Consider the following 18,581-nt stretch of genomic DNA (forward strand, 5'->3'; position numbering starts at 1 on the left):
GGCGGGGCTGAGCTTCGGCCGTGGGAAGGCGCCGTCCCGGACGGCCAGAGACGACGGCCGCCGCTGAGTAGGGGAGTAGGACTGCGGGACCGCAGCCCGGCGGGCGGCGGGAGGCAGGCGGCGCGCGGGGCGGGCGCGCGGGCCCAGGCCGCCGCTGGGCCACGCCGGGGCCACGGGGAGGTGAGGCCGGCCCTGCCCCCGCACCGCCCCCGGCGGGAGGCGCGACGCCCGGGCCGCGGGTGCGTGCGCGGCCCCGGGCGACGCGGCTGGGCGTGCGCGGGGCCGCGGCGGAGGCAGGGCCGGGCGGGCGGCAGAAGATGGCGAGGGTGTGTAGGCGGCAGCAATGCTCCGTTGAGAGACGCGGCTTTCGGCAAGAACTGGATTCGTGGCGCCACAAGCTCATTCACTGTGTAGGTGAGATCCTCCGCCGGCCGCCGCGGGCCCTCAGGCCACCCCTGTGCCGGCCGCCCCGGACCAGGGAGGGAGCCGGGGAAGTGGCAATTGCTGCTCTGGCCCGCCCGCCCTCTTAGGCTGGAGCGTCCCCCTCCCCCACCCCCCGGAGTGCGAGCGCGCGCGACCTCCAGGCGGGCTCCCCCGCCCCGCCGAGCGCGCGCCGGCCCCTCCCCTCCGCGCGCCTCCCCGGGGCGGGCTCTCGGCGGGAGCGCGTGTTCCTCCCCCTCCCGCTCCTCCTCCCCGCCTACTCGCTCCCCCTTCCCCGCTCCCGCCCCAGCTCCTGCTCCCGATCCCGCTCCCGCTCCGGGCCCGGCGCCCTGGCGCCGCTACGGGCTTATTGTGGCGACTCGCCCCGCGGCGCTGCCTCTGCACTGAGGGTGGCGCCAGGGGCGCGGGCGTGCTCAGCCCCCACCGGCGCTCCGGCCGCCCCCGTCCTCCTCCCGCGCCGCCCCTCCCCCACGCGCGGGGCGCGCCCCTAGCCCTGCGTGCACGCGCGGCGGGCGGCAGGCGGGCGCCCGGCGCTCGGGCGTGTGCGAAGCGTGAGGTGGAGATGGGGGCGGAGGGAGCCAGAGCTGTCACAGTCCCCGGGTGCGCCTGACCGAGCCGAGTGGGGTGTCATGGCCGCGGGGGGCAGCGGCTGCACTTCCTCTGCGGGCGGCGGCGGCCGGGGAGTTAATCCTCGACGCACGGGTCGGTGTGTGCGTATTTGTGTTCGGTGTCGTGCGGCGGGGAGGAGGGGGTGGGACCGGGTCCGAACGAGGAGCCCCGGCGGGGGTCGCTCTCGTTCCCTCCCGGGGATTGGCCGGAGCCGCAGCCTCGCCGGTTGCCCTGTCTGCCCACAGCCTCCCGGACCTTGGGCCGCCCGCGGGTGGCTTTTCCCTGCGGGCCGGAGGGAGCGCGGACTGGGGCGCTCCGGGAGGGGCCAGGCGGCCGAGCTGCGCCTCTCACACTGTGTGTTTTGTCTGTTTTTCTCTCCCAAGGTCCCGTTTCCCTCTGTGCGGCGGCCGGCGGGACCATAAGGGCTTAACTCATATATTTAACCCCCCTCCAAAAAGTAAGTGGCCCGTGTGGTGTCTCCGCTCCGCCCGCCGCCCCCTAGCCCCAGTTCATCCTTGTGTCTGACTCTCCTGTCCTCCAGCATTGTTACTTCCCGGTCTTTGCTTCGGTGCTGCTGGTGTGTGGGGAGATGCCCTCTCGTCGTCCTCTGTCCCCCACGCCCAGTCCTCGGGGAGGCACAAAATTCCAGCCCCTTCTCCCCTGGGGCAATATTCTTGGGAACCAGGTCTTCCCGGGCAGAATCTACTAGATTCTATCCGTTCGCTTGGGCCCCTCATCCCCTCCTTCCCGACAGGGTTTCGTTGGAAGGAATTATGCAAATCCTGCTTTCTGGTGTCCATTCAGCGGCAATTTCATGCGGTGAGAAGTTCTCTTTGTTGTGCGAGGGGGAGAACAGACACTGATTTAATAGACATATCTGTTGGGGGGAAGGGTGGAGGGGGTGTGGAGAGGCTCACTTTGGAAGAATTACAGCACTTGGTTAGCTCAGTGTCTTTGTGTTTAAGCCTTCTGGCTTGACAGGAGGGTCTGCCCTTTACAATGTCCCACAAGAGATGTTTTTGATAATAGATTAAAAAGCAAAACTGAAACTTTAAACCAGTGAAAAATCAGGTAACCTTTACTTAAAGAATATAAGCCTTTCCATTTCTGCAGCTTTTCATTACGAAAATGTATAACATGAGTTTTGTTAAGGATTTAGACTGTAACCCCATAATTAATATAGGCAACAATGCTCTAAGGTATCTGATATCACTTTAGTTGTCCAAAGGTTAAAAGTACATTTTCATACATATGCTTGTGCAAATAATAAAGGCATGAGTCAGTTTTTTGGTATAATTCGTCTCATGAGTATATTTCAAAATTCCCCTCCTGCCAATCCAAGACCAGTGCTGCCCTCCAGAAAACAGTCTTTTGGCTATCGGTTATCCTGTACTCTGCTCTATCTCTGCTTGTTTTATTCTTTCAAACCTATTATACATTTACTAAAATGTTACATCAGTTTAAGTACTTTTTGAATTACGTGTTATTTCGGACCATCGTAGAAGAGAGCATATAGTAGGTTTTGAGAAGCTTGAAATTAATGGGTTTTTAGAATTGCGTGTTAATAAAAAATGCTGGAATTGTTTTGAAGAATTTTTAGTTCTTGTATGTTTTGTGTTTCTTCGTGATTGGCTTTTTCAGCAGAGCTTTTGAGTCTTTGAAAGCTTTTGAAATTTATAATGTCATATCCTGTGAATTTTCTAAGTTCATGTTGCTATAGTTTAGATGGTTTTAATTAGTCGTGTATCTTATTCTCATTCTGTTTGCTTTTAATCTTGACCTCCTGCCTCAGGACCCCATTTTATCAATCATTGCTAGTTAGTGGTTAGTTACTGCTGCGTGACAAGATGTGTTTTTGTTTTTATTTTTTTGAGACGGAGTCTCGCTCTGTCATCCAGGCTGGAGTGCAGTGGCGTGATCTCTGCTCACTGCAACCTCTGCCTCCCGGGTTCAGGAGATTCTTCTGCCTCAGCTTCCCAAGTAGCTGGGACTACAGGTGTGTGCGACCATGCCTGGCTAATTTTTATATTTTTAGTAGAGCCTGGGTTTCACCATTTTGTCCAGGCTGGTCTCGAACTCCTGAGCTGGTGATCCTCCCACCTTGGCCTCCCAAAGTGTTCGGATTACAGACGTGAGCCACTGTGCCTGGCTGTCTTTTTGATTTTTGACATTATGACTCAAAAATTATTTCTGTAAATATCAAAATTTGGGTTCACTTTTTAAAGGCAAATTTTAATCTGATGATCAAATTTCTTAAAGCATACTTTAATCTCCAAATTTCCACTTTAAAGGTAGTAAAGTTCAGAAGATTATAGAGTCCAGAGTGCAGAGCAATATTTTAATCTCAGCAGTAACATGTATTCATAGTCTCCGAACTAGAATCAGTGGAGCTTCATGTTTTCTTTTATTATGTGTAATTTTGTTCTTTAAGAGGAGCATTCTAAGTAAATTAATTGTAGTGTTAAGAACTTTCTATATTTAAAAGGACTGGCAGTGATCCATATACCTTTCAAAAGGTAACTTGTTTACTTCCAGATGTAATAATTCCTCATTTAATGGGTTTGGTTCTAAACAGTTAACCTATTTGATTCTCTTGACTGATTATCTTAATACTTTAGGGTCATTTGGTTTCTGAAAAGTATTTAATTTACAGAACTTTAGATTAAAAATTAATTCTCAGTCATTTCTAAAATCGAATTCTGCCTTCTGTTAATAGTTTTTTGGAGAGCAGGTGGTGATGGTGGTGGTGGTGATGGTGGTGGTTGTGGTGGCAGTGGTGGTGAAGTTGGTGCTTAAATGATTAGGTTTAGTTAAATTGGAGTTAGTCCTGGGTTCAGACAGTGACTGTGATCAAGATGGATATTTGGTTACCAGGTAATTATTAAGGAGTCCTCTGAGACTAAGATGATCAGTCTAGATTCCAGGAAGATCTAGGCTCTCTCTGTGCCTGATATGATGTAGCACCTGATACGATGTAACCCATTGCTCCGCTGCACCTTGCCCTTGCCATATTTTCAAGAAGCTCTTCCTAATGTTGGGAAAGTTGTGGTGATTTCAGCTTAGCTCTAGCTTGGCTAAATATAGGACAGCAGATGAGTCTCTTTGACTTTCAGAAAGTTATTTCAGATTGCCCTAATTTCCTCAAATGTGCTTGTAGCTGGAGCAATTCTAGGAAGTGTTTGAATAATGCCATTTTTTTAGTCTTATGGGGCTACACAGGATGACCTGGAATTTCTTATGTAGTGAGAATTGGTTATTTGATGCCACTTTTATTTTTATTTAAATTTCTTTGTAATTGAAATAAAAATTTAAACACAGACAGGATTTGACTGTGTTGTCTAGGCTGGTCTCAAACTCCTAGCGTCAAGGTATCCTCCTGTCTCAGCCTCCCGAAGTACTAGGCTTATAGGCGTTAGCCACCTGCTTGTTGGAACTTGCCCCTTCAGAGTACCTGCCTAATCACTTGTTGCTGTCTTGAGGATGAAGCGCAGTTAGGTGTTTACGTCATTTAAATAAGCATCTGTCTTTTATCAGGCAGTGTGGACAAAGTTACTGGGAAAGCTTCCCCAACCTTCAGGAACTTTTCGACTTTAGAGAAAATGTAATATATTCAGTTATTGTACAAGACATAGTGTGTCATATGATGGTGCTGGGGTGTTTAGAAGTGAAAGAAATCTCTCCTGAGATGATGGAAGATTTCATGAATAAGGTGGTAGATTTTTGCTTAATTCTGATGAATAAGGAAAAGGCATTCCATTCATGAGAAACGGCATGAGCAAAAAAGGACAACAGTGTTGTCAGTTTAAACAGTAGTTCGTGATTAGTGTAAGAGACATACGCATGATAGCTTTGCAAAGGTAGGTTGTAGGATTTTCTAATGCAGGTTAGAAAGTGGAGACTTTTTGTTAGGCAACTTGCAGTTTGCAGTACATGTCTTTCCTTAGCTCAGGGGAGGAATGTTTCCTTTAGCTAAGAATTTCATTGTGGAACTCTACAAAAATTATACGGATTCCTTTTTGAACCACTTTTTACAGGACAATATTATCCACAGAAGTATTATCTTCTAAGCAAGCTCATTTGGAGGCTATACCTTCCATTGCTATTCCAAATCTATTTTTGGAATACCTTTAGGATTGACAAATTTTCATCCTTGGAAGTTGGATTTGGTATATTGGAAAGAATATTTGCTGTGAAGTGTGGCAGTTAAAGGTGTATATTAAATAATGGATAGGTTTCCTTCCCTGGTTTGCACACTGGCCTGGAAAGCTCAACAGAAGGGCTTGATTTGTTTCGATGTGACTCTGAACCTCTCTCTTGATTCATATTTCCTTTAAGTCTGTCCATCTGTTGTATGGAATCTCCGTTTGTGATATTGGATAGATGCAAATAAGCAAAGCTGTTATTTTTCATAGTTGCAAATGAAAAACTTTACATCACTACTGTATAAATTATCTTCTAGTCTGTGTTTATTTTAAAGTTCTTTTTACTGTTCCATACACTTGCACGTTGTTTTGGAAATAAAATTCAGTATAAACCAATAGCTCATTTTATCGACCATTCTTGTATGCAGCAGGTATCCTAAATACAGTGGTCCATACCTTGAATTTTTTTTCACTTTTAATATAATTATAATTCAAATAAACAAAAAACCACTAAATTGTTATGGTATGTGAATTATAATTTTGTTTATTCGAATACAAGGTTGTGTATATATCATCACTGTCTAATTCCAGAATATTTTCATTTTTTTCAGTGGTGAGGTCTTGCCATGTTGCTCAGGCTGGTCTTGAACTCCTGGGCTCAAGTGATCCTCCTGCCTCAGTCTCACAAAGTCCTGGGATTACAGGTGTGCGCCACCACACCCACCCTCAGAACATTTTGATTTCCTAAAAAAGAAACCCCATGTGCATAGGCAGTCCCACATTCATTCCTCCTATGACCTAGCTCTTGGCAGTTACTAATCTACTTCTGTTTCTGTGGGTTTGTTTATTCTGGACATTACATGTAATTGGAGTCATGCAATATATGGCTTTTTATGTTTGGCTGGTTTCACTTAGCATAATGTTTTTAAGGTTCATCCATGTTGTACCATTATTAGCACTTTGTTTCTTTTATGGCTAAATAATACTGCATTGTATGGACATAACACATTTTGTTTATCCATTAATCAGTTGATGGACATTTGGGTTGTTTCCACTTCTGGGCTATTATGGATGATGCTTCTGTGAATATTTGCATGCAAGTTTTTTTTTTTTCGGGGGGGGACAGAGTTTTGCTCTTGTTACCCAGGCTGGAGTGCAATGGCGCGATCTCGGCTCACCGCAACCTCCGCCTCTTGGGTTCAGGCAATTCTCCTGCCTCAGCCTCCTGAGTAGCTGGGATTACAGGCACGCGCCACCATGCCCAGCTAATTTTTTGTATTTTTAGTAGAGACGGGGTTTCACCGTGTTGACCAGGATGGTCTCGATCTCTTGACCTCGTGATCCACCCGCCTCGGCCTCCCAAAGTGCTGGGATTACAGGCTTGAGCCACCGCGCCCGGCGCATGCAAGTTTTTATGTGGACATTTGTTTTTAGTTCTCTTGAGTATGTACCTAAGATGGAATTACTGGGTCGTGTGGTAACTTTGTTTTAATTTTGTAGGAACTGCCAAATTGTTGCCTAAAGTGATTGCAGTTATTTTACATTCCTACCAGCAGTATATGAGAGTTCCATTTCTCCACATCCACTCCAACACTTGTTATTGTCTGCTTTGATTATATAATATTCTAGTGAGTATGAAGTCATGTTTGAAAAAAATAAAATACAAAATATTTTTAAAAAGACAGATTTATTTCATTGTGGTTTTGATTTGCATTTTCCTAATAATGTTGAACATCTTTGCATATGCTTTTGGAGATATATTCAGATCCCTTGCCCATTTTAAAAATTGGGTTATTATCTTTTCATTGTTGAATTGTAAGAGTTCTGTATATATTCTGGATATACTTACCAATACATGCTTTGCAAATTTTTTTTTTTCTCATACTCCCCATTTGAGAACAAGTTCAGATGAACACATAAGCAGATATACTGTAACAAAAGCTAAACTCAGGATACCTTGTGAGGAGAATAATGAGCATAGTAATGGAATGAAATAAAATTCTCAGGAAAAGCTTTCTTTCTTTCTTTTTTGAAATGAAGTCTTACTGTGTTTGCCCAGGCTGCTGGAGTGCAGTGATGCAATCTTGGCTCCACTCGCTGCACCGCTGCATCCCAGGTTTCAAGTGGTTCTCCTGCTTCAGCTTTCCGGAGTAGCTGGGGCTACAGGCACACACCAGCATGCCTGGCTAGTTTTTATATTTTTAATAGAGATGGAGTTTTACTATGTTAGCCAGGCTGGTCTTGAACTCCTGACCTCAGGCAATCTGCCTGCCTCAGGCTCCCAAAGTGCTGGGATCACAGGTGTGAGCCACCACACCCGGCCAAGAAAAGCTTTCTTAAACATCTTTTCTATCAGTTATTAAAATAGTTAGTTATTTGATGGGGTTATATAATGGCACTCATTTACTTTTCAATCCAAATCTAAATTTCTGCCTTTTGTGATGAGGGTTCAAATATTAAGTTCAGATAATGTGGTATATCATACTGTTTAAATCTATATTATTCCTGAATTTTGGGTAGTAAATGACAGGAGTTTGGATAGAGAAGGATGCCTTTGCTCTGTATTGCCCTATCACAGATGTTTTGAATGAATCTATCCCATTTCTGAGATTGAATAGTGAGAATTTAGGTAATGTGAGGAATCTCACTAGCAATATATTTGAAATTTACATTTTTTATTTGCTTTTTATAAAACCCAGACATCTGACAAGTTATACAATTTATGGCAATTTTTTCCTTTTTTCTTTTATTTCAAGACGAAGCCTTGCTCTGTCGCCCAGGCTGGAGTGCAGTGGCATGATCATGGCTCACTGCAACCTCTGCCTCCCAGGTTCAAGTGATTCTTCTGCCTCGGCCTCCCTAGTAGCTGGTATTACAGGTGGGCACCACCATGCCCAGCTAATCTTTTTGTAGTTTTGGTAAATACAGGATTTCACCCTTTTAGCCAGGCTGGTCTCAAACTTCTTAGCTTCCTCCTGCCTTGGCCTCCCGAAGTGCTGAGATTACAGGCATGAGCCACCCTGCCCAGCTTATGTTTTGTTTTTTGGTGGTGCTAAATTAAATATACTGTTTTTAAAGTGTTTGTTTAAATTTCTTTGTTACTCTTGGTTTCTTCTATTTTCAAATTGGTTAGATTTGGTCTGTTACAAATGATGTCTTAAGGATGAAACTATCTTATGGGGTAGGTGACAATTAGATTGAGAATCCTTTGCTTAATGGATTGTGAAGGGCAAGTTAGGAAAGCTGTGTAGTAATGATTGGCATCTTCTAATGATTTTTCATCTTGTTTTTGTTCCTTTGTTTCATATTTTAATCTACTATTTGTTCAAGAGAGTTGTAGATTCTTTTAGCATATCGCTTAATCATTTTCCTGAATTCATTATTGTGTAAGCATGTGAATTTTACATTGTAAAACTAGGATTTGTTGATTCTTTACTATAATGAAACTCTTATAATTGAGGGAAATAGAAGGATTTAGTCTTGTGTGAAGTGAATTTGTTGTAAGAGCAGGAGAAGTCAGACGGTTTGCTAAAAGAAAAAGGTGGCTGTTACTAGTGGTGTAGACTAATGTTTCAAAATTGGTATTGGGAGACGAGAAATTAATATGCTTCAGACATGCCTATTTTAAAATTTCTTCTACATATATATATATATACATATATATATATGTATATATTTAAATTTAGATTAAAGAAAAATAGAGACGGGGTCTGGGATTACAGGCATGAGCCACTGCTCCTGGCCTAGACCAGTCTAAAGAAACTTCTTAGACTTTAAATGTTCTCCGGAGACTAAAGAGAAAAAATAAATTCTACTCAGTTGTGCCTTTCAATTGTATTAAAAACTATTGTAACTATGCCATTTGAAGTAAAGCAGCATTTCTTATAACTTCTAAATCAATAAAAGTTAGTCCATCACAAGTCAGGTATGGTGGCTCACGCATGTAATTCCAGCACATTGGAAGGCTGAGGCAGAGGAATTGCTTGAGCCCAAGAGTTCGAGACAGGCCTGGGCAACGGAAACCGTGTCTCCGCATAAAATAGAAAAATTAGCTGTGTGTGGTTCTGTGCACCTGTAGTCCCAGCTACTCAGAAGACTGAGGTGGGAGGATCGCTTGAGCTCAGGAGGTCGAGGATGCAGTGAGTTCTGATTGCATCACTGCACTCCAGCCTGAGGGACAGAGCAAGACCCTGTCTGATGAAAAAAGAAAAGTTCATCAAGGTGTTTTACAAAGCTTGAAGGGGATTATTTAGAAACATACAGTTGTCTCCCAAGAATTTTGAAATGTGCAAAATTTTAGGTGAATAATTAACTCTTTAAAACTTGACACAGAAAGCAGAAAATACCAGCAGATCTATTAATGGTATCACCATCTTATATCTGCATGGCACATTTTATACTTTCTAGAAAACTTACACATTATCTTATTTAGAAATGTGGGAAGGTAGAGGTGGATATTAAAAAACAGTTGCTCAAAAAAAAAAAGAAAGAAAGAAAGAATGTGACCTCCATCCGGTGGTTAAATTAATTTTTTATATTCTTTAAAAAAAAAAAAACAAAAAAACAGTTGCTCACACTTGTAATCCCAGCAATTTGGGAGGCCAAGGCAGGCGGATACCCTGAGGTCAGCAGTTCAAGACCAGCTTGGCAAACAAGGTGAAACCTGTCTCTACTAAAAATACAAAAATTAGCCTGGCATGGTGGTGAGCGCCTATAGTCCTAGCTACTCAGGAGCTGAGGCAGCAGAATCGCTGAACCTGGGAACCTGGGAGGCAGAGTTTGCAGTGAGCCGAGATTGTGCCGCTGCACTCCAGCCTGGATGACAGAGCAAGACCCCGTCCTAAAAAAAAAAAACAAAAGAAATTACTCAATTGGAAAACATTTAGTTATCTTGTTAAAGCAATTAGGGTTTCCCTCAGTGTATATACTTTCCTATTATCCATAGAAATAATTGTATGATATTTTAATGTTAGAAAAATCTGAAATATTTATGTAACTTCTCAGGTAAGAAAATATAGAACTGTACTCTTCTAGAAGTGAACTTGTTTACTTTTTTTTTTTTTTTTTTTTTTTTTTTTTTCATTTTTGAGACGGCATCTCATGCCCAGATCTCAGCTCACTGCAACCTTGCTTCCTGGGCTCCAGGGATCTTCCCACCTCAGCCCTGTTGAGTAGCTGGGACTATAAGTGCATATCACCACACTCAGCTTTTTTGTAGAGATGGTGTTTCACCATGTTGCCCAGGCTGGTTTCGAACTCCTGAACTCAATCATCATCCCTCCTCGGCCTACCAAATTTCTGAGACTACAGGCGTGAACCACTGTGCCCAGCCCAGAATCATACTTTTTAGTTAACTTGCTTCAATTGCTGTTTGAAATTAGGTAGTTTCTTTTTTTTTTAAACCTCTGTTAAAGATGATACACATCAAGACTTTCTGGTTTTTGTTGTTTTCTGGTGGGGGGGGGATGGAGTCTCACTCTGTCGCCCAGGCTGGAGTGCAGTGGTGTGATCTTGGCTTACCGCAACCTCTGCTGTTCAAGTGATTCTCCTGCCTCAGCCTCCTGAGCGGCTGGGATTACAGCCGTGAGCCACCACGCCCAGCTAATTTTTGTATTTTTTGTAGAGATGGGGTTTCACCATGTTGGCCACGCTGGTCTTGAACTCCTAACCTCAAGTGATCCACCCACCTTGGTCTCCCAAAGTGTTGGGGTTGCAGGCATGAGCCACCGTGCCTGGACAAGACTTTCTTTCTGAATTAGAAGATGTTGTAAACACCAGTATTATTTTCCATAGTTGCTATCATTGGAAAACCTGGTTTTTAAAAATTAAGTAAAAAGAAATATAGAGATGGGGGGCCTCATTATGCTTCCCAGGCTGGTCTCGAACTCCTGGACTCAAGCAGTCTTCCCATCTCAACCTCCCAAAGTGTTGGGATTACAGGCTCAAGCCACTCCACCAGATGAGAGCATTATTATTTTTATTTATAATACTAGGTAGTCTGTTACTGTTGTTTGATCTCATGATTAGCTTATTTTTCATACAATTTGAATCATTTTATCATTATCAATAAGTGATTATTGTGTATACTTCTCTTAGGTGATTTTTTTTAGAGCTTTGCAGAAGGTAAAAGCATGCTTTTACCTTTTCTAAACTCACAGTGTAAAGGGAAAGAGAAACTAAAGGGATCTACAGACTGTATCCTACTTGGTAAAAGAAAAATCTGGATGTGAAAATGTAAATTTACCACAAAGGCAAATTTGTTACAGCCTGTTAGTATATTAAATCAGATACGAATTGTGTTGTAAATAATTTGTATCTGATTTAATATAGTACCAGCCTCCTCATACGTTTAGAATGATGAGTTTATACAAAAATTGTCTAAATCGCTTTCTTTTTATTTTGAGACAGTCTGGCTCTGTTGCCCCTGCTGGAGTACAGTGGCATGATCTCGGCTCTCTGAAACCTCTGCCTCCTAGGTTCAGTGATTCTCCTGCCTCAGCCTTTGGAGTAGCTGGGATTATAGGCACATGCCACTACCACAGTCCACTAGTTTTTATATTTTTGGTAGAGACGGGGTTTTACCATATTGGCTAGGCTGGTCTCAAACTCCTGACCTCAAGTGATCATCCATCTCGGCCTCCCAAAGTGCTGGGATTACAGGTGTGAGCCATCATGGCCCGCCCCTAGTTTATACAAATTTTTGAAGTATACATTGTATGTAGAGGAGGCAAATGTTGAATTAAATTGAGACATGCACATGTTCAGTTTGATGATCTCTTGTTTTTCACTTTTTTTATTGTTCCCATTGTGCAGGTATTTGTGAACTTTTACTTGGCTACTCCTTTTCCTTCCAGTCAGTGCAAGCATGTTTTCTTTGTTTTTTTAAAGACAAGGTCTGGCTCTGTCATCCTAGCTGGAATGCAGCAGCACGATCATAGCACACTGTAAACTCAAAACTCCTGGGATCAAGTGATTCTCCTGCCCCAGCCTCTGGAGTATCTGGGACTACACTACAGCATGTTTAATCATGCCTGGCTAATTTTTGTTTTCTTTTGTTTTTGGCAGAGATGAGGTCTTGCTATGTAGCCCAAGCTGATCTTGAACCCTTGGCCTCAAGTGGTCCTCCTGCCTCAGCCTCCCAAAGTGCTGGGATTACAGGCATGAGCCTCAGTGTCTGGCAGAAAACATCTGTTAACATCTGTTTTACAGCTGGGGAAACAGATTTAGGTAGATTATAGATTCATTCATAATCACTCAGCTACAGTGCGGTAGACCTGGGATTGGAATTCAAAATTTTACGCCCTTTAATCTTCCTTTTTTTTTTTTTTTCCCCATTTTGAGATGGAGTTTCTCTTTTGTTGCCCAGGCTGGAGTGCAGTGGCGCAATCTTGGCTTGCCTCAACCTCTGCTTCCCGAGTTCTAGTGATTGTCCTGCCTCAGCCTCCTGAGTAGCTGAGATTACACGCATGCACCGCCATATCCAGCTAATTTTGTATTTTTAGTAGAGATGGGGTTTCTCCATGTTAATCAGGCTGGTCTTGAATACCCAACCTCAGGTGACCCATCCTCCTGTGCCTCCCAAAGTCCTGGGATTATTACAGGCGTGAGCCACCACGCCTAGCTAATCTTTTTTCTTTAAGACAGGGTTTCACTCTGTCACCCAGGCTTGGAGTGCAGTGACATGATTCTAGCTCACTGCAACCTCCAACTCCTGGGCTCAAGTGATCCTCCTGCCTTAGCCTCCCAAGTAGCTTGGGACTACGGGTACGCTCCATGGTGCCTGGCTAATATTTTTATTTTTTGTTTTTTTGTTTTTCTTTTTTAATAAAAAATAGAGATGGGGTTTCTCCATGTGGGCCAGGCTGGTCTTGGACTCCTGACCTCAGGTGATCCGCCCACCCCGGCCTCCCAAAGTGCTGGGATTACAGGCGTGAGCCACCTCACCCGGCATATTTTTATTTTTTGTAGAGATGGGGGTCTGTCTTTATTATCTAGCCTTCAATCTTCAGTATTATGCATATGCCCTTCTTTTAGAATTTCCATTAAGTTGTCCTCTTTGTTTCTAATTACTGATTGCTTATGTGCTTTATGTCTTACATTAAGGTATTTTGGTTTCTCTACCCATAATCGTACCATAAACAGGAGTTTATAATTTTCTGTTCTCTGGCCTTGACTAGAATACCTTGCCTCCTTCTCTTCAGCTGTTACAGTCCTATTTGTGTTTCCTTTTTTCTTTTCGATTTTTTAGTTTTGTTAGCTAAATGAGTTTCTGAGCTGAATATTTCTACCAGCTTAATTTTCCTTCCTATCTTGCTCAACTGGCCATTCTACACCATTAGCTGAGATTGGAGCATAGGCTTAGGAGAGGGAAAAGGCAGCAGAGGATATCTGAGTGATACAGATTCTACACCTGGTGAGTCTTCTGTGTGGACCAGCCTAATTCACAGAGGTTTGTAACAAAGGCCTTGTGGTAACAGTAGCTGCTTGGCCTTTTCTTCTATTGATACTCTTCCCAGGGACCTCAAGGAGGTGTGGAGGGCTGGTGGAGGGGCAAACAGGTAAAGCAGATTTAGGTCAGGATTCAGGACTCCTGAATCTAGCCAAATGCCTTTTCTTCACTTACAGCCTTCTATGTGACTTAAATTTGGTGCAGCTGGCAATGTTTTAAATTGTGTGACAGAAAAGGAAGTTGCTGAGTAATGTGTAATTACTGAGAAGAAGAAGAAATTGAATAAATTTTTTAAATGAATATACTATTTTGATAACTCATACATCATTGGTCTTAGAGAAAATAATGCTTACTAGCAAGCACAGGAAGATGTTGTGACAAAGGCAACAAGGAGAAATTCCTATCAAATAAAATGGGAAGCTTCTTGCCTTCAGTAATAGTAAAAAAAAAAAAAAAATGAGGGGAACATTAGTGTTTATGAGCATTTCACATTTCACATGTGGCTCTTTTGTTGCACCTTAAATGATATAAACACTAATCTCATATGAGTTAGGTTATATGAATTTTTATTCGCCTAGTAAAGAAGCTGACAAAGTTTACCATGTATGTGGACTTAACTGATTATAGTAAAATAATTATAGGTGAACATCAAGAAGCCTATAAATATTTGGTCATTGTTACTGAGAAGAACCTTTGGTCATTTTTCTATCAATGTTTAATAGAGCTAATACATCTTTTAAAAATGATTCAATTGGCCAGGGATGGTGGCTCATGCCTGTAACACCAGCACTTTGGGAGACCAAGGCAGGCAGATTATTTGAGGTCAGTTTGAGACCAGCCTGGCCAACACGATAAAACCCCATCTCTACTGAAAATACAAAAATTAGCTGGGCATGGTGGCCTCTGGCTGTAATCCCAGCTACTGTGGAGGCTGAGGCAGAAGAATTGCTTGAACCAGGAGCGGGAGGCAGAGGTTGCAGTGAGCCGAAATGACTCTGCTGTAGTCCAGCCTGGGCTACAAAGTGAGACTGTCTCAAAAAAATAAAAAAAAAAGTCACTGGAATTTTGTTGTACTGGCTTTATTTATTTTTTTCCTTTTTTTTTTTTTCTTTTTTTTAATTTTTAATTAAGACTTGGTCTTGCACTGTCACTCAGGCTGGAGTACAGTGATGTGATCTAGGCTCACTACAGTTTTAGCCTCCCAGGCTCAAGCAATCCTGCCATGTCAGCCTCCTGAAGCTGGGACCACAGGTGTGTACCACCATGCCTGGCTAATTTTTAAATTTTTTTCTAGAGAATGGGGGGCTCTCCCTGTGTTTCCCAGGCTGGTCTTAAACTCTTGGGCTCAAGTGGTCCTCCCATCCTAGCCTCCCAAAATGTTCTCACTGTGCCTGGCTGTGCTGGCTTCTTAAAAAAAAAAAAAAAAAAAGATATGAATAAAATGTTAAAGCTATTTCCCTTGTGAGACTTGTATAACCAGTTTTTATTTGTGTGTATATTTACTATGTATAGGCTTTTATTGTATAGTTTTTATTAAAATAGATTCTGGCGTGTTAAAATAAATAGATATATACTGAGAAATCCCCATACATCTACTGAAAACAATTTCAAAAAGACCTATGGCTTATGGCTACAAATTTACAATCTCATCTAAAAGAGAACATTCCCTTTGGTGCCTTTCACCTTAGGAGAAGAACTTCTGCTTAATTTTATGTAACATATCCAAATCAAAGATTAGTACATTTTACTGGTGAAAGGTAAAGGTATTTAAGTGCATAAATAGAGTAAAAATAGAAAAGAGAAAACGGGTTGGGGGCAGTGGTTCCAGTACTTTGGGAGACTGAGGTGAGAGGATTGCTGGAGCCCAGGAGTTCAGGACCAGCTTGGGCAATACGGTGAAACCTTGTCTCTACAAAAAATAACAAAAATTAGCTATGTGTGGTGGTACATGCCTGTGGTCCCAGCTACCTAGGAGGCTGAGATGAGAGGATTGCTGGAGCTTGGGAGGTCACGGCTGCAGTGAGCCATGATCATGGCACAGCACTCCAGCCTGGGCAACTGAGTGAGTCTCTGTCTCAAAAAAAGAAAAGAGAAGCTAGAATTTTCCACAGACATTTAAGAAGTCTTTTAGGAAGACTAAAGTCCTAGACAGCATTTGCCTTTTTTCCCCCTTTTCCTGAGGACTTAAACTTTATTTTGGAAAAAAAAAAATGGAAGGTGTGTTTCTGTTAAATGGTTGAAAAATGTATGTTGTTATTTCTCAAAACTACATGAAGTTGTTTACGTAAGAAGACTTAGGAAGGAGTTATCAGGAGCTATAATAGAAATTTATGTGGGACTTAATTTTTCCAGAAAAAAAAAAAAAAAACCACACACTGGTGACAGTCCTGAATGAGTTGTTTGGTCAAGATTATCTATTTATTTATTTTTGAGTGGGAGTTCTGCTCTTGTTGCCTAGGCTGGAGTGCAATCTCAGCTGACCACAACCACTGCCTTCTGGATTCAAGCAATTCTCCTGCCTCTGCCTCCCAAGTAGCTGGGATTACAGGCATGCACCACCACACCTGGCTAATTTAGTATTTTTAGGAGAGACAGGGTTTCTCCATGTTGGTCAGACTGGTCTTGAACTCCTGACCTCAGGTGATTGGCCTCCCAAAGTGCTGGGATTACAGTCGTGAGCCACCACACCCAGCCATCCAGGTTGAACATCTTTAATCTGAAAATCCCAAATTTGAAATGCTCTAAAATCTAAAACGTTTTGAATGCTGAAGTGACACCATAAGTGGAATTCCACACCTGACCTCATGTGATGAGTTGCAGTCAAAATGCAGGTACACAACAGTTTATTCAGTGTCCCCCAAAGGAAAAAAAAAATCCACCCAGTGCTTTTCAGCTGAGGTACATGTTTTCTATATATGCTGAGATTCCCCCATGCAAGTGTGCCCTCTAATAAGATGGCATGTGTGCAGACCAGATGTGTCAGTGGCAGGTTCCCCATGATGCCCCGTGATAGGACCAAGACCTCTGTGCATCACTCATTTTGTTTTTTTGCTTATTCTCTGCCTCTGGTGTAAAGATGTTATTGGAATTGTCAAAAAGACTTCCTGCAGATATCCCTGTGGGTGAAACAAGAAACAGGAGAAGCATTACTAGCAAAGAAAGTCAAGTTGTTGGAAAAACTGGACAGTGATGTCTGAAATGTCTTACAGAAGAGTATGGTGTTGGAATGACCACTGTGTATGACCTGAAAAACACAGAAGGAAAAACTGTTAAAGTTCTGTGTTGAAAGTGATGAACAGAAGTTAATGAAAAATAGAAAAGCACTGCATAAAGCTGAAAATGGTCTTGATTAGATCTTGAAAGAGTAGATCCATCAGCATCACAATGAACACATGCCACTTAATGGTATGCTAGCCATTAGCAGAAAGATTGAGGCTGGGAGCAGTAGCTCAGGCCTGTAATCCCATCTGCTCAGGAGGCTGAAGTGGGAGGATCGAGTGAACCCAAGAGTTCAGTACAAGCCTGGACAATATAGTGAGACCCCATCTCTAAAAAGAAAGATCAAGCATGATGAACTGAAAATTGAAGGGAACTATGAATTTAAAAACAGGCTGGTTGCAGAATTACAGGAAGATACATGGCATTAAATTTTTATTTTTATTTTTATTTTATTTATTATTATTTTTTTTGAGACGGAGTTTCACTCTTGTTACCCAGGCTGGAGTGCAATGGCGCGATCTCGGCTCACCGCAACCTCTGCCTCCTGGGTTCAGGCAATTCTCCTGCCTCAGCCTCCTCAGTAGCTGGGATTACAGGCACGCACCACCATGCCCAGCTAATGTTTTTGTATTTTTAGTAGAGACGGGGTTTCACCATGTTGACCAGGATGGTCTCGATCTCTTGACCTCGTGATCCACCCGCCTCGGCCTCCCAAAGTGCTGGGATTACAGGCTTGAGCCACCGCGCCCGGCCTTGTCTCTGTTTTTATCAGCGTTTATTACTTCTATGAAACAATTTCATTTTGTTACAATGTAAATAGCTTTCTCTTTTCTGGTTTTTGTCTATTGTTCATGAACTTAAAACTTTTTTTTTTTTTTTTTTCGAGACAGAATCTTGCTCTGGTTGCCCAGGCTGGAGTGCAATGGCACAAGCTCGGCTCACTGCAACCTCTGCCTCCTGTGTTCAAGTGATTCTCCTGCCTCAGCCTCCCTAGCAGCTGGGATTACAGGTGCCTGCCACCATGCCTGGCTAATTTTTGTATTTTTAGTAGAGACAGGGTTTCACCGTGTTGGCCAGGCTGGTTGTTGAACTCCTGACCTCCTGATCCGCCTGCCTCGGCCTCCCAAAGTGCTGGGTTTACAGCATGAGCCACCGCGCCTGGCCAAACTTAAAACATTTTAAGATGTGTAAACTTTGTTGAAGTTAAACATTAGTTCTCCATTTGTAATAGTTTTAAAGATATGCTTGAATAGTTAATTTGTAATGATAATAGGAATAAGCTTTATTTTAATATTTTTGTCACTTTTTTTTTTCTTGAGGCAGAGTTCAGCTCTGGGATTATGGGCATGTGCCACCATGCCCAGCTAGTTTTGTATTTTTAGTAGAGATGGGGTTTTGCCATGTTGGCCAGGCTCTTGAACTCCTGACCTCAAGTGAACTGCCCGCCTCGGCCTCCCTGGTGCGGGGATTGTAGGCGTGAGCTACCATGCCCAGCCTGTTGTCACCTTTTAATATCATAAAAGGAAGAATAAAAATGATTTTCTTTAATCACCTACCACAATAAGATAGTGTTTCAATTACCTGATGTCACAGTAGTGGTGCATATCAATCACAAAACCTTAGTGACATGTAACTAGAAGAGTTTATTGAACTCAGAAGTTTGAGGTTCAGTTAATCAAGTCTAGGCTTGCTCATGTCAGCTGTGTTGTTGACTAGGCGGC

General features: G+C 43.0%; 1 protein-coding gene across 17 annotated transcripts in view; it reads left to right on the forward strand.

The window, feature by feature from the left end:
* Nucleotides 1–274: 274 nt before the first annotated feature.
* Nucleotides 275–18,581, forward strand: part of LCOR (ligand dependent nuclear receptor corepressor) — a 159,161-nt gene continuing 140,854 nt past the window's right edge. For 3 of the 17 annotated variants that reach the window (XM_032281154.1, XM_032281156.1, XM_032281169.1), the window contains exons 1-2: nt 684–1,147; nt 1,434–1,507. In XM_032281154.1, coding sequence (XP_032137045.1) covers nt 1,071–1,147; nt 1,434–1,507 — 151 coding nt within the window. In that variant the 5' untranslated portion in view covers nt 684–1,070. Of the gene's footprint in view, nt 415–683; nt 1,148–1,433; nt 1,508–1,804; nt 1,870–18,581 lie in introns of those variants that run through there. The other 14 variants (XM_032281161.1, XM_032281170.1, XM_032281163.1 and 11 more) reach the window with 11 other exon arrangements.

Source organism: Sapajus apella, unplaced genomic scaffold (assembly GCF_009761245.1).
Source record: "Sapajus apella isolate SASKATOON/1434 unplaced genomic scaffold, GSC_monkey_1.0 scaffold13, whole genome shotgun sequence".
Classification (NCBI taxonomy): Eukaryota; Metazoa; Chordata; class Mammalia; order Primates; family Cebidae; genus Sapajus; species Sapajus apella.